Here is a 25921-nt window from a genome sequence, read left to right as displayed (position 1 = left end):
CGGCCTGGAAGGCCACCTGCCCCCTGGGAGACTCACCAGAGGAGGGATGATGGAAATAACGGATCCTCCTTACGTCCCGATTTGCCTCCTTTTCAAACCAGGACCCCATCCGACTCCAGCCTTGGAGACAAAAGTGAAGGAGAAGCAAGGAGAGACCGAGGCATTTTCCCAAGGGAACCGTCCGCCATTTGCAATCAGATAAGGGGTATTATCTCCATAATCAAAGGCAATTGAGAATCTAAATGAAAAATCTAATGCTTTTCATGCTGATTTATTTTAGATTAGAAGAAGTTAAGCCAGATGTAAACACGCAGGGATGAGGCGTGAGGAGGGACTCCTGGCAGAGTGGCAAATCCAGTGTTGAGTTTTTATAGGTCCAGGGGTGCATCAGCCTGAGACCCACTGTGGGTCCAAACACCGCTCTGACGTTGATTATTGTTGCAGGAGAGAACTCAGAAGACTGAATACAAACATGCAGTGCTGGCAGAGATCAGTCATGCATCCAGATTAACCGTGGAGAGTGTATCTGAGCCCCCGAAGAGGCGGCATTAACCCCTCCTCAGTCCATGCTGGAATCATCCTTGAGGCCTGCTGTGGCTTCTAGAGGGCCTCCAGCATCCCCTAGGAGAAGCCCCTGGATGCTGAAAAGAAATGCCCCCCCCCCCTTTTTCCGGACTCTGACAATGTCTGCCATCATTCTACAGAGAGGACCCAGCCAGAAATATTTGATCTTTAGGATATAAATGGATTTGGAGTCTCCCTCTGTTTCCTCTGTAAGGCACGCACGAGGAAGAGGCAGAGTGCAGAGGTACTGGAGGAAGGGAGGGTTCTGCGTGGGCCTAGAAGTTTCCAGCTGTTTTCTCTTCTCTCTTCTTTCTTTTTGCCCGGTCCCTCTTTTACTTGCTGAGTGCTTTACAAAGCCCCCCGCCCCCCAAATGTGCACACACATGCACACGCACGTGCTAATATGGTGGGTGCCGAGGACACTGTCTTCCAGTTGGAGAGGGTTCTGGCTCTGGCATTTAACAGCTCCGTGACCTAGAGCAAATTACTCAGTGTCTCCGCACCCCAGCGCCCATATCCATCACACACAGAGATCCCGCCTGTCTTGTGGGGCCTGGACGAGGGCATGTATGGAAAACCTGAACCCAGGGGCTGGCTGGCAAGTGTATTAAATGTCTGTTGTACCAATCCATGATTCTCCATCCAGAACTCTGGGGGCCAAATGGGATTCAACGATGATTTCTTAATTTTATTTCAGAAAAGTGATACTGCACAACATTTCTAGTGGGATAAGCCTACTGATGTTTTTGCAATAAAATGCATGAATATTCACACTAAATGGAATAAATTAATATTATAAATAGCCTCAGGTTAGTTGAGGTAAGGTTTGCCTGTCAGATTAGTTTTCTACAAACTCAGAGGAAAACGAAAACTCTCAAATTTCAGAGCTTTTGTGGATTTTAGAATTGCAGATGAGGGATTATGGATCTGTGGTGAGGACTCAGGTGTCCTGAAGGGAGATACCACACAAACTGGGGAAACAATAGCATATTCGCTCGTTAGGGCTGAGCTGCTGTGACAGGCTTGTGGGGGTCAGACGTGGTTTGTGAAGTGTTCAGTCTTCTGTAAATGGAAGGTTCTAGAATTATCGTACCCGCGATGCTCAGATCTTGCTAGTTCACAGCTTCTGGCTCCTGACGGGATTCACAGATCATTTTGTGGTCGGTGTTATCCGTGTCCTCGCTGGTGGCAGACTTGGCCGCAGAGTTTCTGCAGGTGGACCCAGTGAGGTAGCCAGAGATGAGATGGTGCAGAGGGAGCGCCAGGCTGGGGCCAGGAGGGCTGGCGTGGGTGTGGAGCCCCGTTTTCTTCTCTCTCTCTCTCTCTCTCTCTCTCTCTCTCTCTGGAATTTTCTTTCTTTCTAAGAACAGAACTCCATGTGTTCTGACTCCCTGCAGGGACTTCAGAAGATGGAAATGAGGGAGTGTGTCTTATAGAACTTTGCAAACTGGAGTGTTTCCTAGGATTGTGAGATGTCACATTTCTTTGAATGTCCTTGATCTTAATCATAGGTTTCTATTTTCAAGGACTCGTCTTTTTATTTTTTAATTTTTCTTATCTTGGAGAAAGAGTGTGAGCGGGAGAGGGGCAGAGGGAGAGAGAGAATCCCAAGTGGGCTCCACACTCAGGAGCTTAAAGTGGGGCCCCTCCCACAACTCTGGGATCATGACCTGCACTGAAATCAAGAGGCTTGCTCAGCCTTCCGAGCCGCCCCGGCGCCCCTCGGCAAGTGATCTGAATCACCTCGGTTCCCGTCTGGGCTCCTTTACTTGTTTTCCTAGGTTGATGTGACTTTGGGGAAGTTACGTCACCTCTCTGTGGCTCAATGTCCGTCCCTGTAAGAGGGACAGAGGTGTCGTAGGATCCAGTGAGGTAATTGTCCACCTGCTGTCAGGCCTCTGTGGGAGCTCCTTGTGTGATCCCGGGCTTAAGCCAGACCCACGAGCCTCTGGGAACAGAGCTGGAAAACAGGGTCTAGATCTAAGCCCCATTGTGTGGTTTAGGTCAGTTACTGTCATCAGTCAGCAAATAATATAGTCATGGCTTCGGAGACCTAAGACGGACAAAGTTCTGGAAGGGCTGAGGCAGGAGCCTCCTAAAGATCACAGAAGAAATAGCTTGGAGCCGATCAGTGCCCCCCAGCGGGTAGTAAATGGTAAGAACTTCCGCAGCACTGTTTGTTTATGAGGGAATGTATTTTTGCATTTAGAAAGAGTGCTGCATGTATTGGTTTTTGTATGCTTTTTTCCTTTCTTCCTTTCCGTAATCCCATAATTCCCATCGGTCCTAGTGGACCCCCACCAGTGTCCCGTGGTGCGTTAACATCCATCACCCGCATTCACTCATGCGATTTCCCAGCCCCTTCACCCAGCCAGTCATTCAGTGCACGTCTTCAGAGACATCTTGTGGACCCGGTGCTGGTCTAGGGGCTGCTATCAAAGCAATGAGGAAAGAACTTGCTATGTGCCACTCACGTTCGAGGGGGAAAACAAATCAATAATATATGTCACTCCTGACAAACAAGGATTGGAAGGAAACTACCTCAAATGCCAGACTAGCGAGGCAGGAGAAAGAAATAAAAGGTATCCAAACTGTAGAGGTAATAAAATCCTCTCTGTTTGTAGATGATATGATCTTGTGTGCAGAAAACCCTAAAGATCCCACAAAAAACCTGCTAGGACTAATAAATGAATTCAGCAAAATAGGATAAAAAGGCAAAACACCAAACTCAGTTGCATTTCTATATGCTAACAGTGAGCAGTCTGAAAAGTGTATGATGGAAACAACTTATAATAACATCGAAAAGAAAAAAGTACATGGTAGTTAACCAAGGAAGTGAAAGACGTGCACAATGAAAACTAAATTAAAAGCAAATAAAGAAGCACATAAACAAATGGAAACATATCCCATATTCCTGGATCAGGAAACTTAGTGTTAATTCATCACTACCATCCAAGGCGATCTATGGGGTTAATGCACTCCCAGTGAAAATCCCAATGACTTTTTTTGGTCAGAAATTAAAAAAACATCCTAAAATTCATTTGTAATCTCAAGGGATCCCAAATAGTCAAAACAATCTAGAAAAAGAAGAACAAGGCTGAAGATTCAGACTTCCTGACTTTGAAACATACTACAAAGCTACAGTAATCAAAGCAGTGTGGTACTGGCATAAAGACAGATATATAGAACAGTTAACTAGAGTAAGCCCTCTCCTATATGGTCACATGACTTTTGACAGGGTGCTAAAACCGTTCAATGAGGGCAGGATAGTCTTGTCAGCAAATGGGGCTGAAAGACTGGACATCCACTGGCAAAGGAATTAATTTGGATCCTTGTCTAACACCATATAGAAAAATTAACTCTCATGGATCAAAGACCTAAATGGAAGACCTAAAACTATAGAACTCATTGGAGAAGACCTAGAACAAAAGCTTCATGGCAGGGAATTTAGCAATGACTTCTTGGATATTACACCAAAGGCACAGGCAACAAAGGAAAAAAGTAGGCAAGCTGGACCTCATGGAAATTAAAAAAAAATGTGCATCAAAAGACAGTCTCAATAGAGAGAAAAGGCAGCCCCCAGAATCAAAGAAAATATTTGCAAATAGTATCTGATAAGGGATTAGTAACCAGAATATACAGAGAATCAAAGCTTAAGAACAAAAGAAAACAAAAACAAAACAAGGCAAAGGACTTGAAGAAACATTTCTTCCAAGAAGACATATCATAAGCACATGAAAAGATATTCAACGTCACGCATCAGTAGGGAAGTGTGAATCAAATTACAATGAGATACCCCCTCACATCCATTGGGATGGCTACTATTACAAAAAAAAAAATAAGTGTTGGTGAGGATGTGGAGAAATGGAAACACTTGTGCACCGTTGGTGGTGCACTGTTGGCATATCCTTTGGTGTTGCAAAAGGATTGTTGTTTCTCTGAGGAAAACCGTGTGGTGCCATTCCAAACAATTAAAAACAGACTTACCACGTGATCCAGCAATTCCATGTGTGGCCGTGAACACCAAATAACTGAAAGCAGGAGGTCGATGAGGTATTCAGACGACCATTTCCTAGCAGCGTTATTCACGATAGCTAAAACATGGGAGCCGCTGACCTGTGTGCACTGAGGGATGAGCGGATGAGCAAATGCGGCACACCTACCCTGTGGAATATCCAGTCTTCAAAAGGAAGGGAATTCTGACACGTGCTGCAACGTGGATGAACCTGGAGGATGCTGTGCTAAGGGAAGAGAACCAGTCCCCAAAAGTCAAATCCTGCGTTACCTGTTTACTCGAGGTACTGAGAGTGGTCGGAATCACAGAGACAGGAAGTAGAGCGATGGTTGCCACGGGCTGGGGGAAGATGGGGTTTGGAGAAAGTTTTCGGTTTTATGAGATGATGAGAATTATGGGTGATGCTGCTGGTTGCGCAACATTATATGTGTGTTGACCCCCAGCGGCCATGCGCTTGGAAATGGTCACGATGATAAATTTTATGTTAAGTATGTTTTACCTCAAGAAAAACTTAAAATTACAAAAAGACAGGGGCGCCTGGGTGGCTCAGTCGGTTAAGCGGCCAACTTCAGCTCAGGTCACGATCTCGTGGTTTATGAGTTCAAGCCCCACGTCGGGCTCTGTGCTGACAGCTCAGAGCCTGGAGCCTGCTTCAGATTCTATGTCTCCTTCTCTCTCTACCCCTCCCACGCTCACACTCTGTCTCTCTCTCCCTCAAAAATAAAGAAATGTGTAAAAAAATAAATAAAATGAAATTATGAAAAGAAATCTATGTCCCACATTAGGCTTGGTAAAACATCATTTCAAAACATTGCATCATGCAGAGAAAGCAGGCAGTGTCAGCCCACGAGTAAAGGCTGCAGAGATAAGACTCTAATCAGACGTGTACACAGCGCTGTGCTTTAACACATAACTGAACATTAAGCACTAATTCTCCTTGTTCAGAAATCACCAAAGCTTTGCCGTCGCCTAGGAAATAATATCCAAACTCGCATAGCATTCACGGCTGCCCACGATCTGCTGTGACGGTCTGTAGCCGTGGACATTGTTACAATGTTAATGGATGCGGTTCACATGTGCTCTGACCTCCAGAGCTGTTCCCTGGTGTCGGATATTTCAGACCCTCCGATGTTTTGCCACCATCAACCGTGCTGTGAAAATGTCTTGGTGAATATAGCTTTCATTGTATTTTGGATGAGTTAAAAACCCAAGGATTTTATGAAGCTGGGGAGGGACACAACCAGATTTGCTTTCTGGGAACACGGCTGGTGACGAGGTGGGGGCAGGGGCCTGCTGTGGTTGTCTCAGCAAGTAGAGTGGGGCCTCCACTTTGGTTGGGTCTGGACTGCGGACTGATGTGAGGTGAGAAGATGGGACAGAGAGAGCGTGGCCATCTCCTCCAAGGTCTTCGGCGAGTGGGGAGGTGAAAGGGAGGAGGGTAGGGTGTGTGGGAGGGAGGGTTTTATTAAAATATTTTTTAAATTTTTTTAATGCTTTTATTTATTTTTGAGACAGAGAGAGACAGAGCATGAGAGGGGGAGGGGCAGAGAGAGAAGGAGACACAGAACCGGAAGCAGGCTCCAGGCCCTGAGCTAGCTGTCAGCACAGAGCCTGACGCGGGGCTCGAACCCACGTACGTGAGATCTGACCTGAGCCGAAGTTGGAGGCTCAACCAACTGAGCCACCCAGGTGCCGCTAAAATATTTTTTTAAAACATTCATTCGTTTTTGAGAGAGACAGAGCATGAGCAAGTGAGGGACAGGGAGAGAGGGAGACACGGAATTCAAAGCAGGCTCTAGGCTCTGAGCTGTCAGTGCAGAGCCTGATGTGGGGCTTGAACTCACAGACCATGGAATCATGACCTGAGCCGGTCGGCCACTTAACCGACTGAGCCACCCAGGCGCCCGTGGTTTTGTTTTTAAGAAAGATTTAGGGGCATCTGGCTGGCTCAGTCCGTTAAGCGTCTGACTTCAGCCTAGGTCATGATCTCTCCATTCTCGAGTTCGAGCCCCCATCGGGCTCTGTGCTCCTCCCTCTCTCTCTCTGCCCCTTCCCCACTCACATTCTGTCTGTATCTCTCAAAAGTAAACATTAAAAAAAAGAAAGGTTTAGACATAGTTAGAAATGTGAGGAAGGCAGAGGTGAAGACTGAGAACAGGGAACCTTGAATGGCCGCAGAGAAGACAGGAGAGTAGATGCAAAGGGCACTGTGCATAATGGACCCTGGAAAAGAGATGCTGCTTTCATTCATTCATTCATTCATTCATTCATTCATTCATTCATTCTTCCATCCTTTTTTCCCCCGTAAATATTTATTGAAAGCCTACTCTATCTGGCCCCACACTAGCAGCTAGGAGTATATTGGCAAGCAAGGTGGAATAATTTTATTCTCAGAGCAGTTAGACTCAAGAGGAGAAACAGACATCACCTGTATATTCACATGGGTCCCTGTGGATTTACAGGCCAAGGTGAGTGTGCTGAAAAGTAGTGCTTCTGTAAGAGGCTATCAGTCAGAAACCTGGTTTTGAGACAGGTATCTGTAGAGACATGCTCATGAACGGGTCACGTGAGCCAAGATCCAGAGGAGGATGAAGCTATGGAACAGCATGTGCAAAGGCCCTGTGGTGGTGGGGGGTGGGGGGGAATTTGCATCCAAGGGCATGAGAGGAGCTCATACAGGGGTGTGGCCTGGAGAGAGGTGTCTGGTGATGCCACGGACAATGCCTGGTGCAGACCACGCAGGGTTTTCTTGACACTGTGTCCTCGGGGCAAGGAAAAGTGTTGCTGTTCTCTAGGAAGGAAGTGCAGTGAGCAGCCGGCAGGAAGCTGAGTCAAAGCCACGCCTTCCCAGATGTCACTATTGGATTGAGACCTGGGTTGATGAGAGACATTCCTGAATCACCCTGTCACTGGGAATTCACAGATCAGCAGTGCCCAGAGCCTGTACATGTTGGTCCTGGGCTCCGAAGAAGCAGAGGGCTGTGGGATCTACTCAGCCTGCCATTCACTGCCAGGGCTGGGATCCGAGAGGGGAACGATCCTCTGTCCAAATCAGTGCACTTGGGTGTTTGTTACTTCGTGGTGGGGCTGGGGCTCTCGACTAGGACTGCCCGGTGCATGAGGGCCCGTTGGGTCCAGATGAATTCTGTGTTGTCGTGTCCCAGGTGCATGACCTGGCTAGATTTGGTGGCGCTACTTTACTTAGTAGGCATAAATAGCTCTCTTGAAGGAGTCCTACTAGACAGCAGCCCGGGAAATGGGAAGCTTAGAGTTGTTGCTCAGCCGGAAGCGGCTCCCTGCCCATCTGCACCCCCTCGTCTCCCAAGAGAGGCTGCAGACCCTCCCGTGTGGTCGTGTCTGAAGCAGCTCGCTCCTTCTGCTGAATTTGGGATTTAAATGGTTTCCCGTCCCCACGTCTAATGTCGCTGCACTTTTAATTTCTTTTCTGAAAGCGTTCATGTCTTATCTAGTATTCCCTCTGACATGTCCGTGGTAAGTGAGATAAAAGCCCGTATAGAAATATAGCGGCCGTGCAAGTGCACCGGACACAGAGAGCCAAGTGATGATGCTTCGTTGCAATAGCAGTGGTCTCTGGAACACTGCCGGAGAGGTCGGGTTTTCTGGGTCTGGCTAACCGGGTCTGCATCCTGGCTGCGCTGCACCCAGTGGGTGAGCCCCGCTCTGGCTTTGTCGGCTCCACAGCTGGGCTGATGGGAGCGTCCGCATCCAGCAGCCGTGGGCTCCCAGTGCGGTGGTGCAGCCCAAGGCCCAGTGACCGTTGGTGGGGACAGTCCCACAGGCGACAGCAGAGCTGGGCTCAGAGCAGGGAAGCCCAGGGAGCCCAGAAGATGGTGTGTAACTGTTGTGTCCTCCGTCCTCCCCAAGTCTTAGCCCCGCCGCCATCCAGGTCGCACCCCCCACTTCTCTCTGTCCCCAGAGCGGTTGCCAGGATGCTGGAAATGGGAAGGGCCAAAATGGGGAGTGAGCATCGGGAAGCCGAACCAGCCTCGGGTGACAACTTAACTGAGGTCCAGGATCCGAGGCCAGCACTGCCTCTTCGAGTCGCCCTGTGTTCTACCACAAGGGGGTTGGAAAAGTTCCTCTTCAGTTTTGGGGGATAGTCCGGGGGGTCCACAAGGGACTGTGGGCGCAGGGAAGACCCGTGTGGAATGAGGTGCTCTGGAGTCTGATTATAGAAATCCGATCCCAAGGTCTCACCCACGGCAAACTGCCTTCAGAATAAACTTCCAAAACCGACCTTTGCCTTCCGGCAGAGAGTCTGCCCCCTGCTCTCCCGAGGAGAGTGCAGGACCCTTTGTGTGCATTAATCTTATTCTCATTGGGCCTTTTGAAGGCTAATTCCTGAAATCTGATTGCTTGTGGTTAATCAATTTATCAGTGTTCATTGATGTCCGATTTTAGCTCAACACCCATTCGGCACGGAGATGGGATAGGAGAGAAATGTTAGATGTGGCTCTTTGCTCTACTAGCAAAATCCACGTTAGCCGATTATGGTTTCTCCCTCCCCTCCTCCACCGCCTCATGCATTTTGAAATCATCGGGAACGTGCCCTTTATTCATGTGTGTGCAGAGGTAACGCAGGAGAAAATGGAAATAAGTATTCATTAAAATCCGTAGTTCTTTCTTGGGAGATTGGAGAGATTCTAGGGATGCTTCTCGATTCTTTAAAAATAATAACGTACATTATTGAAGATTGTATATCTGGCAAATAAAAATACAAAACTGGGAAGGTTTCTGTTTATCTTCTAGATCCACAGCCGGCTCTTCTCATCCCCCAGAGATCATTCTGCTTGGGAAAGAAGCGAAGGCCTTTCACACCAGGTAAAGAGCTGGGCTCTGATCGGGTGGCATCCCGTTCAGGCCTTTATTTACTATCTCTCTCCTTTATTTTTATTAATAATGAAATGTGCTTTGGAGCCTCGTCTCCCCCCACCCCCCTCCCAACCCATGATGACATAGCTCGGCAGCTCAGACGAGATTTGAAGCTGATTTGAATTTCTAAAGCGCAGGCTTTTAGGCCACCAGTCTCTGAAAAAGCAAACAATGCACAAGAAATATCGGGTGCAGCGGGTAGCGCGTCCTGAAGGCCCGAGTCCCGCGGATGGCAGGGGTTCAGGCCAGCCTGGCGCGGGGTTCCGCCAGGAATGAGGAATGGCACAAATGTGGAATATTCTCGCACCGGACTGGAGCAGGCACGCTTTAAATACAGGCACGGGATCTCTGCGTCCCTGAATCATTTGCGGTGAAGCTTCTGTTCACGGCGCCTACATTGTAACAACACCAGGCGAGGTGGTTACAGTTCATAACTTCTGTTAAGTTTGTTAACATAAGGGGTGTGGGAACGGTTGTTTTTCTCCCCTCTGGGAGAGAAATTCTATGGGTTTAGCTCACCTTTTCTGATGGTACTATAATAAGAATCCAAGGTTAGTAGAGTGTTTCAATTCAGGGACTCTAGCAGAAACAAGTTCTAAAAGCATGTTTTCAGGGCGCCTGGTTGGCTCAGTTGGTTAAGTGTCCAATTTAACAGGCTTTAAACTAAAAAAATTTTTAACGCATGTTTTCATGGAACAAAATTTATTTTATTTTTTAAGATGTTCATTTATTTATTTTGAGAGAGAGAGAGAGAGAGAGAAAGAACACAAGCGGAGGGGTGGGGTACAGAGAGAGAGAGAGAGAGAGAGAGAGAGGGAGAGAGAGAGAGAGGGAGAGTCTCGAGCAGGCTCCATGCTGTCAGTGCAGAACCTGATGCGGGGCTCAATCCCACGAACCGTGAGATCATGACCCAAGCTGATATCAAGAGTCGGATGCTGAACTGAGTGACCACCCAGGCACCCCAGCAAATTTTATTTTTGAATCCTCGTCTCATTTTTATTTTGTAAGCGTGGTAGATGAATTGGTATATTTGGAAAAAGTATGTGTGCGTGTGACTATACACATACACATTGATAGCTTCTCTCTTCTTTACCCCTGACCGCTTGCCTCTGTCAAAGGCATCAGGGACCTGAATGCACAGAGGCACAAAGGACACAGTCAACTCAGGACAAATTATTGGAAAGAAGCTCTCCTAGTCTTACAACTTATTCTTTAATAGTGGCAGATACCTAAATGGATCCTTTAAAAACCTAGCGCAGAAATAGCTTGTGGTAAGAACATGGACCCTTTAAGAGACGCTTCAGGTGGCCTGAACGGCAGGCTCACGAATCACGTGTGGCCACCTGCACCCTACGGGGAGGGTGGGGACGTGGAGAAGGGTGCTGTGTTTTCCTTGGAGCGCTCAGAGGCAGCAGTGAGGACAGTCTGACCCTGGTGACCCGGATGTGGACCCGCCAGTCTGCTTTTCTCCAGGACTCACTTAGCTGGAAACAGGCCTGATGGGCACTTGTGCTAGCGGATGCCAGCCCACCAGGTACCGCGTGGCTTAATGACACAGTGACCCGGAGCGAGCTGGCCCAGAGGCCCCAGGCTACTGGTCCAGGCTGCCGGGAGTGTGCTCAGGCAAGCCAGGGCCAGGAGGGAGACACCTGTGTTCTGGCTGGCTGGCTTGCTTCTTAAAGCTGTATTTTCCACGTCCTGATTATGGAAGGAGAGTTCAGAGGTATCTGAAACCTGGGGCCTTCCCAGAGAAGGCAAGATCATTTGTGACACTTATGCAAGAGGGGAAGGCGGGTTTCATCCAGGGAGACACCCCGTGAGGTCTTAGAGGAGGAAGGGGGCCTGGGCTCCGCTCCGAATATGAGGAAAAGGAGGCATTCACAGCCCAGGAGCAGGGTTGGGGTCAGTGGATGGAAAATTTCTAAGAGGTAAGGGGAAGGGGGTTGACTAAATTGACTTGACAGGCCAGAGAGGAGGAATCTGATACGATATCAAGAGAGGGGGATGTTTTTTCTAAATGGAAGCAGCAGGATTCTTTCTAAAACTGGGCTAAATAGGCCAAGGACAGAACCCAAGGGTGAGGCCTGTCACAGAGTTGTCGGGAAAGCCTGGCTGTCTGAGCCGAGGTGTGACGGGCACCAGGCTTTCCTGGATGTCTGCCTCTCGGCGGCGTTCGCTGGTTCCGTGCACCTTCCTGGGAGCTCATTCCCGTCTGTTCTAAAGAAAGGGCACTGTGGGGGCACCTGGGCGCTCAGTCGGGTAAGGGTCTGACTTGGTTTTGGCTCAGGTCACGATCTCACGGTTCGTGATTTTGAGCCCCGCATTGGGCTCTGAGTCCGGAGCCTGCTTCCGGTTCTGTGTCTCCCTCTCTCTCTGCCCCTCCCCTGCTCACTTTGTCTCTCTCAAAATAAATAAATAAGCTTTAACAAAAACCAATGTGATTAGATGTCAAGGTCGGGGAAGGTCTTGTTAAGCCGGCTCAGCAGGATTCTCCCCAAATCTGGACTCAATAGGATTCTTGCTAAAACTGGCCTGACAGGCACCAAAAGCAGACCCAGGATGAGGCCCCGGGCAGAGCGCTCAGGGGAGCCTGACTAAAGTTAGGTCAAGGAGGGCACACAGACACATCTTCTTTCTGAAAACCAGCCCAAGAAGCCCTCTGTGCCCCCAGGGATCTCTGTGGTCCTGGCTCAGCGCCTCAGGGAAGAACAGGACTTTGGGTCTGGAATGTGACTCCCTCTGTGCACTCCCAAGCAGAGGAAGGGCCCGGCACAAGGATGAAATCCTCATCCGGCCTGTCCATGGCCTTGGGAGGCCAGAGAGCAGAGTGTTAGCTCAAACTTGGTGTCGGAAGGGCCAAAACCATGCAATAGGGAAACCGTGGTAAGGAAGCCCGTGATTCCACGGCCGGAAGAGCCACCAGGTTTGCAGAAAGCACGAGCCCCTTGCTCGCGGCTGTCACTGAGCCTCTCAGGCCGCGTCACCTCGGGTCAGGAGGCCAGGCCAGCGGTGAGGAAGGCCACAGGGTCTGATGCTGTGCACGCCTGGCTTGCAGGACAGTTCTTCCGGAAGGAGTCCAGGCCCAGGCGGACGGAGCTCGCGGAATCTCAAGGGTCCTTTTGCCCAGTTTCTCCCCCATGTCTCCTCCTCCTCATTTCCACGCAGAAGTGGGGGAGCCTCCAAGAGTAGGCTGACCACACCGAAGCCCACGGGCAGGGGCTCACCCTGTACAAAGGTAGCTCGTGACCTGCTCACACAGCCGGGACTGTTCGAAGTCTTTTAGATTGTGTCGGGCCGAAGTAAAATAAGTTACTCATTTGTTTTTAGTCTGAGCGAGAAGGCAAAGAGTTGTCGCAGTTACATACTGAGTTGTTAGAATGTGTGATCTGATCCATGTTCTAGGAAGGTGACGCCATTGTGATTTTCAGGCAGGAAGTGAAGTGCTTTTGGTCCAGAGCAGGAGTGGGCGTGCTGGAGGCACTGGGGCTCTGGGCCATGACCGAATTATTTACGGGGTTGCGGTTAGAAGGTGTTTCTGGGCAGACAGTGCCCAGAGAGTAGTGGGTGCGAATTCAGGGTTCAGGAGGCTCCTAGAGCGAGGGGGCGGGGCTAGTAAGAGGATCTTGAATTTTGGGGGTTTGGACCCCGCACTTGTGAGAGGCCACCTGCCTTCGATGTCCAGGATGCCTTCTGTAGAACGGTATTGAGATCGGGAGACAGATTAGGGCCGCAGACCTCTCTATGACCGTCATTTAGGGGCAGCAAATGAGAAGCCACGAGGACAGCCGGGATCACTGTGAAAGGAAACAGGTGAGCTAGGGGGCGGTGTGGCGCACAACCCAAGGGTCCCACATGGAAGCGGAGCTGGCTGGGTGCAGGGGCGGGGTGGTGAAGAGGGCCACAGACCTGGCATCAGGGCTCTGTTTTACTGCCAGGGTTGACTTTGACCTTAGTTAGCTCTTTATCTTTGGAGAAGTCTTTCCACTTGCTCAGGTTTTATTCTGCTCTCAGACAATAGTGGTTTAGGGTGCCCCGTCCCTCCTGGCTGCTCTAGGGCTCAGGGTCGTGGGTGGTAAGCCAGCTCGGGGCGCCTTTGGTCCAGACAGGGTTTAGAGTGGTCATGCACGAAATTGGAAATGAACAGCATCTCCGGACTTCCATTTTCACTTCCTCCACTTAACACTCGGCAACCATTCCCTGCCTCAGTCTCCGGAAATCTCAGGACTGGGAAGGGCAGGGAGCTGGTATCTTACGGTAAAATCGTCCCATTGCGAAGACCTTTGAAATCGGTCAGCCTGTGTCAAACTTCAGTTGACAATGATTCATAGGTTCCAAACACTAAGGGTGAAAAAAATGTAGGCAGGGTGACTGTATCTGCCCAAACTCACATCCGATTTCAAAATCAGCGGGAGGTAGGACGTAAGTGCCTTTCAAATTTCCGTTCTGCGTGTTATTAAAAGATTCCTTTCCCCGTTTCCCCATCGCTGTGCTACCTGTCTGCAGGTGAAACTGCTCAATCTGAGGATTTAGCGGTGATTAGGGGGTTTGGTGCTTAGTTAAGCCATTTCTAGGGACATCAGTTATGGGAAATGTATGGAGAGGTAATTGATGAAGGGTCACCGGGAATTTTTAATTGCTAATTCACTTGGCTTTGGCAGGAAGGTGGATGGCATGAAATTTCTCCCTCCTGATCAATTAAGCCCGACCTTTACAGCTGGCAGTTTTTAAAGGGTGGGTCTTTGACTGATGAGTGGGATGAAGTCATTATATCTCACTTAAAACTCGAGGGTCACCGTGTCTCTGTTCCAGCTTCTACAAGAGCAGGGATTCGCTGCCTCCATCACCAGAGTTTTGGGTTCATTTGTGCCGAGACGGTGAGTTGCCCCAAGGCACACGTGCCCTTGACCGTCCTTCAAGGAAGGATTGGTCTATCATTTCTTAAAAACCACCACGAGATGGATGTGCGTTGTGGTTCTTTTCTCTACCGGAAGATGTCCTTTGTAATTGCAGTTTCTCTGTGAGCGAGAGAGAGAGCAGGCACACCGTTTTCATGTTTGTCCTCCCTGAAAATCCTGTTGTTTTGTCACCTTGTCACGGGGGCATGTGACAGTTCCCTGTTTGCCCACGAATGGGTAACCTTTATGCTCACGTCCCCTTCCTGAATTCTGCCTCGTGGCTGCCTGGGGCTGGTAAGCGGTGCGGTAAGCAGTGTTCCCACTTCTAGGAGTTCCTGCCTCTAGCTTCCTCTTTGCCCATCCCCTGGTACACCGTCTAATTTTAAAAATAATTGGTAAAACGAGGTTCTGAGCAAAGAGCCCAGATTCCCAGTCTGTGTAGCTTTGAATCGGAAAGAACTGTGTCTAGTCGGATTTAGCCGCGTCCTCTCCAAGGCATGCGAACTTACTCATTGCCTCTTGTCTTAGAAGTGAGGAAAAATGACGCCAGGGCAGACACGAGGTGGGCACTCCGCAAGGGCCACCGTGTCTTATTCTCACAGGGGGCGTGAGGGAACTCCCCGTAATTTCCAGTCGTTTTCCCTGGAAGCCTCTGAGCCCTTCTACAGTTCACGGGTGCTGCGGTGGGCATCTTTGGGCATCAGTATTTTGACCTGAACCAAGGACTAAGTCTCAGAGACAGACATCCAACATTAGGTGTTTGCTAGAAAGGAGCACCTGCTGGCAAAATGGCAGTAAGAAGCCTAAGTCCAGGGGCACCTGAGCGGCTCAGTCTGTTGAGCGCCCGACTGTTGATTTTGGCTCAGGTCACGATCCCAGGGTTGTGGAATTGAGCTCCGTGTTGGACCCTGTGCTGAGCACGGAGCCTGCTTGGGTTTCTCCCTCTCTCTCTTTGCCTCTGTCCTTCTTCCCTCCTCATGCGCGCGCTCTCTCGCTCTCTCTCAAAAAATGAAATAAAAAATAAAAAGCGTAAGTCCAATGTCTGAACAGCAATCCCATGCCATCAGCATGGAGACAAGACTTTAGTGAGCTCACAGTGCAAGGAGAATTGCCGTGCTCCAGCTGAAGTTGCCAAGTGGAAGAGGACATCCAGTCATCCTGGAACCTAGAACAGAAGCCGTCTCCAACCTCCCCCCACACCACAGCATCGTAGCCTTGGGTGTGGAGCCCAACAAGTGCCCTAAGCATCCCAGTTAGAGCCGTGGCTGTGGGTCTTTTGGAGTTTGCTATGTTTTTACCAAATAAACATGACTGTCCTTCCTTCCCCCCCAGGAGTCACCCAGCATAGAGCTAGAACACAGAGGGATCTTGTAATTGCCTCCTCTTGATCCTGGTGGTGATGGAGGGGTCCCCACCCCAGGGTTATAGGGGTGGCAGTGCGCAGCCCCTGACCCTGGACAGGTGAATCCCTAGCAGTTTATGAGTCACAGACGCTCACAGCCTGGGGGAGCAGCACACCTGCTGCCACGAAGCACCTGCAGGGCCCCCTGAGGAAGGCATTCGAGAGTAAAGGCAGCAGGTGAGAGCAGCGGGTAGGCTTTGTAATAGCCGGAGGGTGGGGTGACCGCTGGCCCCTGCAGGTGGGTGGGAGGGGAAGTGAAGCCTGTGGCTCGGGAAAGCGGGAGCTGCTCCTGGACCCCATCGTATAGAGGGTCATTTAGCCAGGGGTTCTGATTGGTGGGAAAGGGTGGGAAGGGGAGTTTCCAGTTGGGCCAGATGAGACCCTCTTGATTGCACCAGATGTCACATCAGCACAGGATTTGGGGCCTTCGTTGTAGGCTGTACATCCTGAGGGCCTGGCACGGACAGAGTGAAGGTGTGGAGGACTGGGCACAATGAGATGGTCCGGGGCCTGGGGGATTAGCACGCCCACTGGGGCAGGGAGAACAGAGAGCTTGGACCCAGCTTCCAAGCATGTGGTGAGAGCCAGGTGTGGACGCCAGCTGGGCGTGAGGTCAGTGTCCAGGACACGCAGCCAGAGGACACAGTGTCCTCAGATGGAGGAGGCACGTCTCGTCTTGGTGCCTGGGAATGTAGAGTGGGGGCTGCATGGGGGCCAAGTAGGGAGAGAAAGTGTGAAAGTGTGACTGGATCTGACTCAGGAGAGGTCCTTCCTAGAGTGCCGAAGGCCCAGCATCGGGTACAGGAATCAGGTGCAAGCCGGGAACTGACTCCCCAGCAAGGCAGAAGCCCAAGGTCTAGATTGGGTTCTAGATGAGGCCGCGAAGCGTCTCTCTAAGCTCAGGATTGCCGTCCCATCCCGGGAGTGGCACCACCATCCATGTGGCTGGCCAAACTGGGAGCCTAGAAATCCTCTAGAACCTAGAAAACCTTTCTCACACCCCCGTGTAATCCATGACCACGTCCCTCTGATTTTCCTCCTAATCATCTCTGGGATCCATCCCTGACACCATTATGGCCTGGACTACTACAGTAGTCTGTGTTTTCTCTGTTTGGTCTCTACTTAGAGCCCGAATGAGTTGTGTGGGCCATGCCATTCCCTATGTTAAAACCCTTCCAGGGGCGCCTGGGGGGCTCAGTTGGTTAATCAGCCGACTTCGGCTCAGGTCATGATCTTGTGGTTTGTGGGTTTGAGCCCCGTGTCCCACTCTGTGCTGACAGCTCAGAGCCTAGAGCCTGGAGCCTGCTTCGGATTCTGTGTTTCCTCCTCTCTCTCTGCCCTTCTCCTGCTCACACTCTGTCTGTCTCTCAAAAATAAATAAACATTAAAAAAAAAACCCTTCCATACCTTTCAGTTGCTCCTAAAGACCATTCTTACTGTGGTCTGAGAGGCTGTGCGGGCCCTGGTCCCTGAGCGCCCCCTTTCCCCCTCCCTCCACCCCTGCTTTCCATGTGCTTCCTCCCTAGGGTCCCTCTACAAGCTGATCTCTGTGCTTGAACCCGCCCCCTTGCCCCTAAGTAGCCTTGGCGTGCCCCGCAGATCCTCTCCCGTGCGTCCTGGGGAAGCATCCCTGACCTTCAGACCAACCTCCACTTCAGCCACCCGCGTCCACCTTCCCCTTCCTTGCTGCACTTGTCACGTTACGTTGATTTGCACTTGATAAACATCTGCACCCCGATCCAGACTGTAAGCTGCACGAGACCTTGGGTTCTGCCTGCCAGCTCCTGTCCCAAGCCACGTGCTCCAGAGACAGCCGCAGGGGGAAGGAGCCAAGTCACCTGTGGAGGTGGGGGGCCTTGGGGACAGGGCATCAGGCTTCTCTCTGGGGCTGACTCCAGAAGGACTTTGAATGACGCTTTGGGACACTGTGTGCACTTCCCTTTCTGCCCTGTCTTCTTTCTCCTCTCTGAATGGCTGGACCCTCCCTTCCAACCTCCGGCTTCTCACATCCTTCCCTGAACTTCATTAACCCCTCTCCTAGCTACTTTGCCCGCCCCAGAGCCCCGAGCCCCAGAGCTTACGCATTATTATTGGTGCGATTTTCAGCTGCTTTAAGTTGAAGAGGCTCATCGGTTTCTACTTCCTTGTTAGTTGTGTGTCCAGAGCCCTCAGAGGAAAAGAGCACTTACCAGTAATTGTCGAAGTCACACACTCCTCGCAAAGGTTGATGTCACTGGGGAAAAGTGCACGGAGAAGGCAAACCCCAGACTCCGTGGGCCCTGCTGCGCAGAGTGCTGCTGTTTGGATGAAATACTGTTCACGGGCGTAGAGTAAATAACTTGGTTGAGAGCTGAAGTGTTGTATTTTTGAGTAGCTTTGTGCCCAGCTGGCCATCTGAAGATAAGATTCTTGAGAAGGAAAAAGTACATAAACAAAGGAAACCCAGATTGAAAGTGACACATGGAATTAAACGTAGTTTTGAAGCTTATCGTGTTGTTTGATGGAACAGTTGTGTTTGCGTCCGGCTTGCCAGCAGCGAGAGGAAATCCCTCCGGCAGCTGGAACGTGGCCTGCCGAGGGGACGAGGACTCTGAGTCTGATGCCCCTGAAAGAGCGGCACCGTCCACCCCATCGCTTGTGTCACGTCTTGGTGGGAACCCCGGTGTGGCCGCGAGATCTCACGAAGCACCTTCTTTGAAACAGACTGTCTCCTCCCTTGCTTCCCGAGAGGGGCCCTCTCCCCTTTCCTGGGTGTGTTTGCTGGGAAGAGCACCTGTGGCTGAAATGCCAGGAAGAAGCCTAAGTCCAGGGGCGCCTGGGGGGCTCCGTCAGTTGAGCGCTCGACTCTTGGTTTTGGCTCAGGTCATGACCTCACAGTTTGGTTTGTGGGTTCGAGCCCCGCCCTGCAGCTGGAATTCCTGCTGGAATTCTCTCCCTCTCTCTGTCTCTAAATAAATAAGTAAAACTTAAAGAAAAAGAAAATTAGGGACCACCCCCCCCCTTTCCAGCTTCCCGGGGAGTGCAAAGACCTCTCCTCTCCTGGTAAAAACTGCATTTCTGTGTTAGAGCAATTTGGCAGGTAAGATCTGACCTCTGTGTTCAAAGATGCTATTGTTCCTACAGGGCCTCAGCTTCCTGTCACATGCCTACCTTGGGCACAGGAGGAGACCTGATGTTTATAGAACCTTCTGGAACATTTTCTGCTTAGGCTGGCATAGGATGAGGCTGCCGCCTGACCTCTGTGCTGCGCAGCGAGCTCCTGATTCTTATTTTAGGAGCTTCCGCTGAGAAGTTTCTGTTCTGCACAAACTACCTGGATCATGGAGAGCTTCCTTAGAGCAGCTCGAGTTATTTTTAAATGGACTCTTTCTTAAAATGGAATCATTTGGGAAGCCTGTTGGGGAGACAGCAGAGGTGCTCTGGCTGAAAAGGGGCCCAGGGCACTCAGACACCCGTCCCCCTGGGGGGGCTTCGCAGGTCCAGCCGTGCCTTGAAAGCCACCCTCCGCAGGACTGGAGGGAGGGTACATGGCATTTGAATAAACATGGACTGCTTTCTCTTTGAGCACGGAGACTCCACATGGTTAGTTCCCCTGGAGCCCCGTGGAATGAGCAGGTTACCACGTGGGCAGTGCATGTGCACCTAGAGACCCCCCCCACTCCCCCCATATCGATCAGCCCTCGAGTTCCTAAATCCCGCTTAATTTAGGGCTCTCCTGAAGGTGTTTGTCTTGGGGCTTTTGAGCTGGGGCTGGCAGGTTCTCCGGGGGAGGGGGCTGCTCCCAAGGGCAATGGGGTGGGAATGTGTCCTGGGTTTCAACTAGAAGATGGGATGAAGCCCAGTCTATCAGAGGACTGTGCCTTTTTTTTTTTTGATTTTAAATGTTTATTTATATTTGAGAGACAGAGTGTGAGCGGGGGAGGGGCAGAGACAGAGGGAGACACAGTATGTGAATCAGGCTCCAGGCTCTGAGCTGTCAGCACAGAGCCGGACACAGGTCTCAAACTCACAGATCATGAGACCATGATCTGAGCTAAAGTTGGATGTTTAACCAACTGAGCCCCCCAGGTGCCCTAGGACCCTGCTTCCAAAACCCCCTTCCCTTTCTGGTATTTAATGGCTTTGCTTTAATGACCCTCGGCTCCTACTTGCTTTCAGATCCTTCATGTGGGCCCTGGTGGGACTCCAGGTCCTTACTCCACTCCGAACATGGCTAGTGCCTTGTGTGCACTTCGGTTCGATGTGTCCTTTTTACGGGACCCTGGGGGTGATTAAACACAGAGTCGGCGGGGGGGGGGGGGGGCGAGCCTCGTTCCTGGACAGCTCTGGAAACAGGCAGGGCTGGCGGTCAGGGCCTCTGTTCCAGGATGGGAGCTGGGGTTCAGAGCACCAGGTGCTTGAGCATGAGTTCAAGTTTGGATCAGAAGATGATCTTCCCGCCCTCGGAGACGAGATTGGAGTCAGTGTTAAGGGGTGAAATGGGGACAGGGGTGGCTTTGGGCAATCCCGGCCCCTCCACCCTGGGACTTAGGGTAACTGTGTATTGTGAGACTTCGCTTCACACTCGGAGCCTGGGGATGGTAATGCCCACCTGCACCGCTATTCCGAGGAGTTGTTACAATAGCAAGAGGACACTCATGCCAACCATTTTTTTAAAACTTTATTTTATTGTGGCAAGAACACTGAGCGTGACATCTACCCTCCTAACAACTTTCGCTGCTCTTGTGGCTGATTACAGACACTATGTTGTAAGGGATCTCTAGGATAGACAGCTGCTTGACTGAAAAGTCGTGTCCGTTGATGCGTACCCCCAGCTCCCCCTCCCTGAGCCCCTGGCCACCGCCATCTCAGTCTCTGATTCTAGGGACCTGCCCATTCTATACGTGCCTCATGTAAGCGGGATCATGCCGGGTTTGGGTGTGTCCACGTCTTCGGCTGTGGTGAGTGGTGTGGCAGTGACCAGGCGGGTGCCGAGATCACTCCGCGGTCCTGATTGCAGTTCTTCAGATAAGTACCCAGAAGTGGGATTTCTGGGTCACCTGGGTCACTCATTTTTAATTTTTTAAAAAACAAACAAAAAACCCCACCATTTTCCATAGCGGCTGCAGAATTTTGTGTTCCCATCAGTACGATACAAGCTTTCCAATCTCTTTACATCCTTGCCAACATTTGTTACTTTGGTTTTTTTTTTTTTTTTGATGACAGCCATCCTGAAAGGGGTGAGGGGCTCTCTCGTTGTTGTTTTTAAAAATTTTAATGTTTGTTTATTTTTGAGAGAGAGAGAGAGAGAGACACAGACAGACAGAATCCGAAGCAAGCTCTAGGCTCTGAGCTGTCAGCACAAAGCCTTGTGCGGGGCCAGAACTCACAAACTGAGAGGTCCTGACCTGAGCTGAAGTCCGTGGCTTAAGGATGGAGCCACCCAGGTGCCCCTCACGTTGTGGTTTGATTTGCATTTCCCTGATGATGAGGAACTCCTCTTAGTCACTGACGTTTGAATCAGCACTGGATGCTGTCAATGCCCCCTCCCCACCCCCACTGCCAGAACATACTGATGCTTAGCAGGTTATGCTCTTATTTTCTTTCTGGGGCATTCTATCTGGGCTGCTCCAGGAGAGAGAAGGTGAGGTTGGGGGCTGCAAGGGGGTGGGTGGGGGTTGAGGTGGAGCATAGGGACAAAGGGACAGCCTGCCGCCCCCCTGTGGGCTCACAGCTGGAAAGCAGGCGGCTCTCTGTAAGTGACACACAGTCGGTCGCCTGTCAGCCTGTCCCCTTGCCTGCCTTCCTCTTTATCCCCGCAGCTGGACCCCGGAGGAGGGGTGCTCTCAGCTTACCACAGACCTTCTACCCCCCTCCTTCCCTGGCAGGGAGCCCTGCAGCGGCCAGCTCTGTCCCTGTCCTTGGCTACCCCCAGCACGGATCAGGCTCCCCCATGGCCTGTGCGTCTAAGCCTCAGGCAGGTGACTGCTGACCACGCACCCTGGGCGCCGCTCCGTCTCAGGCGGACCCTGGCGGACCTTCCCCAGGGACTCTCCCCTCAGTCTGTGGGCTGTCCTGCACCCTCACTTCCGCATTTCCTGCCCGTCCGAGAAATGTCTCCAGGGTCCTCACGGTCTTAGCAGTCTCTGGGCAATTATCGGAGGCCTTATGGAAAATGGCTCCGGAGCTGGGATGCTGTGCCCTCCGGGTGGGTCCCCCCCTGCGGGCGGCAGTGGTGGGGGCCACATCTGGGTGTTGGCAGCAGGTCCTGGAGTCAGACCGCGCTCGGTATAGATCCAGAAATGCCGCTTTGTCGGAGGGACTGAGGGGGGTGAGGTATGAGGACCAGCCATGGGACTCCTGTGGCCGTTGCCAGAGTGATGCCAAAAGCCACGCTGTGTCCCTGACTCTGCGGCTCATAGAACGTAAGCGTTTCTGGAGCTCTTGAAGCACAGGTTGATGTTGGGGCTGGTTCTTAACGCCGGGTTTGCATCTTGCCAGTTTATATGCCCGGGGCTGCTGCCGCCTGGCCTGGCGTCCTCGGGGATTCCGGCTCTCCTGGGGCACCCGCAGGGGCATGGACCAAGACACTGCGTGGTCCCCCGGGACGCCTGCCCCAGCCACCCCAGTCCCCAGGCAGTGGCTCAGTCCTTGGCCTGCTGAGGAAGCTGCACCTTGTGGCTTCCGAGCCTTCGTGCTCCTGTTAATGTAGCTGCTCCTTGGGTCTTGGCAATTATGCTGCAGGTCTTTCGTTTTAATCATTTGTTGTTCAGATGATTCCTGCCATCAAGAAAGGTCAGAGATCTCAAAGCCCTGGAAGAGAGAGATCGGGCAAATCAAGTTGGCAGCCCCCTTTTTATTGCGCCCGTGCTGCGTGCTGGGAGCCGTGCCCTGCCCGGGGTGCGCGGTGTTGGTGTTGAACATGGCCTAGAGGGAATGTGCCTTCTGGAGGTTTGTATTCTAGAGTCTCAGTACGGACAGATACAAAGTAAACAAATGAGAAGAGTTACTGTAACAAAGGGATGAGAGAGAGGAAAAAACAGATGGGCCTCTGCCTCTGGTCAGGAAGGTTGAAAAGGAGTCTGCCCTGGCCCCGCCAGGAGCCCGGGCAGGGGGCGGGTGGGGAGGGACTGTGCCCCGCAGTGGAGGCAGCTTGTGCAAAGTTCCTGGGTGGGGCAAAGGAAAGTGGGTGTGGCTTGAGGAGGGCCCGGGGTAGCAGGTGTGATTGGAGAGGTGCCCAGGGGACTGATCAGGCGGGACCCCAGGGGCCGGCCAACAAGGGGGTCTTCTGTGTGAGGCGGAAGCGGCCCAGGGGTTGAAACTTACGAATCCTGATTCATCCGACTTTGTAAGAGGGCTGCCTGCACAGGGCAGGCTTGTCTGGGAAGCGGGGTACACGGCGGCAGGTGCATGTTCTGCAGAGACCCCCCACTGGAGACGTGGGAGAGTGGTCAGGTGGGGGCTGGGAGCCTATAGCTTTTTCCGCTTCCTGGTGGCGCGGACTGGGGGGCAGGCGTGATTGCTGAGAGACCAGTTGAAGGTAGCTGTCCAGAGGGGGTGTGTGAGGAGGGTGCTGGCCGAGGTCACATGGGTGTTGGAAACAGAGTTGTAAGATCATGGGGCACCTGAGGGGCTCTGTCAGTTGACCTTGCGGCTTCAGCCTAGGTCACGATCTTGTAGTTCATGGGTTAGAGCCCTGTGTCAGGCTCTGTACTGACAGCTTGGAGCCTGGAGCCTGCTTCTGATTCGGTGTCTCCCTCCCTCTCTGCCCCTCCCCCGCTTGTACTCTCTTTCTCAGAAATAAGAAAACATTAAAAAAAAAAAAAACCTTAAAAAAAAAAAGAGGTTGGTAAATGCAAAAGGAAGGCTCTTTAGTGGTGAAGTTCATAGGCAGTCTTTAGGTCTGAGACCCTCCCCCGACTCCCCTCTCCTTGCATCTGGCATTCATCAGACCCACAAGCCTGGCCCCGTCCCTGGACTGAGCCTCCCAAGGCCACTGGCTCCGGTCTTCCCTGAATACAAAGCATGTGGGTTTGTAATGGGGAAGGATGTCACAGCCGCCCGGAATACAAAGCTCTCGAGCCCTATTATTTATCAGCCCGTTTTTCGACAAATGGCTCCGCATCCCTCGTGAGCATCAGCTTTTCTGATAAAGTTTAACTACAGGTTTAAGTGTGTGGAATTTAAAATCACTTTGAAAACTCTCCCGCCTTTCAAGCCGTGGCATCAAGCACAGGTCTCTTCAGATGTCCGCCTCTGTCGGGCAGCTGGAAGCCGTCGCTCCTGGCCTGGCTGTCGGCACCTGCCACTCGTCTGCACGCCGGCTTCCCGGTAATTGAGATGTGTGGTGCGCGAACGGGTCGTGTTTGAGGAGGCCGTCTCCGGCCAGATGTTTTCCCTTCGTTAGAACGAGTCCATCAGACATCTTTGCCGGAGGGCGTCTGCCTCCGCCTCCTATTAGCCTGGACGGCTGGGCTCCCCTTGGCTGGGCTCCCCTTCCCGCACCGAAGAGGCAGAATTAGCATTTAAGAAGCTGTCATCATAAAAGTTTTCACCCTTCGCAATTAATGCAAGAAGAGGTCAATGATGGTAAATTAATGCTGCAGAAATCGGCCTTCATCATTCGTGAGCAGTTAGGGCCCCAAATGCCACCCCGGAAGGCTGCTTCTGCCTTCCAATCTCAATGAGGATGGAACTCTACGGAACGCCGGCTTGTGTCTGGAATCCTAATGTCTGTGTTGGCAGTGTCGCCGGCTGGTCAGGCCCCTGCGTCTTGCACAAGGGCCGTTTGCAGGTCTCTTCAGAGGCCCGGGGGAGATGGGACAGAGCAAATGGTGAATCGTGGGTGCTGCTACCTGTGTCATTGTGGGTGGGGGCATGGGAATGGGGGGCACGGAAGGAGTCGGTGTTTGTAAGGCCCGGGCCAGTCACAGCTTAGCCCTCCTGTGAGAGAAGTGGCGTGGGTGCTGGGTGGGTAAGTCCGGTCCTGGAGGGGCTGCAGCGACTAGAGGAAGGACAGGAAGGTGATGTTATGTGGCCAAGGAAGACACCCAGTGTAGGTGTGGTGACTGCCAAGGATTCAGAACTGTCCACTCGGCAGATGAGTCACAAATTACTTATTATTGACCGGTTCTCATGCTGAGAGGCAGGAGCCAATGAAACTCATCCCGAAGGCTGACCTCTAGCAAGATCAGTGACCTCGGCTTGGCTCAGTGTTCCCAGTGACCATTGAAACTCAGGTCAAGGGCTTGTTGTGATTGCTGGAATTCTCCACAAATAAGGAACAAATGAAATAGTGACAATAAAATAATCTAGTCACCCAATACCATTCTTTTCTTTCCACCAACCCTCCCTCCCTCCCTTCCTTCCCTCCCTCCTTCCTTCATTTGTTCCATCCATCCATCTGTCCATCCATCCATCCATCCAAACTTCCATCCATCCCCCCAGCATCTTAAAGGCACCAGGTTTGAGAAAGGTCCTGAAAATGTGTAAGTAAGGTACAGACCTTGGCATTTTGAATCTACTACAACAGATGGACATTGGGAGACCCCAAGAACATGAAAGCCAAAGAGATCTTTTGGGGACCCCCTTGCCCTGTTGGATCAATGAGAACACGGATCAGAGAACACATGAGTGACCGGTCAGGCGGGGCTGGGGTCCTGGTCTCATAACCGCAGGCCCAAGGAGTCTGCATGCGCCACACCCAGGTCCCCATCTTCACGATAAGAACCAACCTGTGCTTCATAGATTGGGCGAAATTCCATGCATTTTTCCGAGAGACCACGGCTCCTTTGGACGAGGAGAACAAGCAGGTCCCCTATGCAGAGAACCGGCCCAGCATGCCGGGAAGTAAACCGGCTGTGTTCGTGGTGACATGAAACCGCGCTTGCCAACAGCTGCGACCTGAGCTCTCTGTGTGCTGGGGGGGGGGGGGGGGGGGCCCGGGGGGGGGGGGGGAGTCCCGAGGCCTGACGGAGCACAGGCCTGAGCCTGCTAGACGTCCCCCTTCTTACCTGTGATGCTGGACTAGCAGGGGTTTTTCTCTCATAGTAGATCTCCCTTTAGCCCCGGCCTCACTGCCTCCTTCGCCTTTCCCTCCCCTCCCCCTCCTCCCCTCCCCCTTCCTCCTTTCCCTCCCCCTTCCTCCTTTCCCTCCCCTCCCCCATCCTCCTT

The 25921-nt window shown here is 51.7% G+C and overlaps 1 protein-coding gene across 1 annotated transcript in view; it reads left to right on the top strand.

Annotated features, from left to right (window-relative positions):
- C2H10orf90 (chromosome 2 C10orf90 homolog) overlaps positions 1–25921 on the top strand; it is a 202257-nt gene that overhangs the window by 17391 nt on the left and 158945 nt on the right. Inside the window, exon 2 of the mRNA XM_029932775.1 lies at positions 9350–9421. Within this exon, the coding sequence (XP_029788635.1) occupies positions 9350–9421 (72 nt within the window). The remainder of the gene's footprint in view (positions 1–9349; positions 9422–25921) is intronic.

Source organism: Suricata suricatta, chromosome 2 (assembly GCF_006229205.1).
Source record: "Suricata suricatta isolate VVHF042 chromosome 2, meerkat_22Aug2017_6uvM2_HiC, whole genome shotgun sequence".
In the NCBI taxonomy this organism is placed as follows: Eukaryota; Metazoa; Chordata; class Mammalia; order Carnivora; family Herpestidae; genus Suricata; species Suricata suricatta.
The sequence above is the reverse complement of the archived record's forward strand: the minus strand, read 5'-3'. Positions and strand labels throughout refer to the sequence as shown.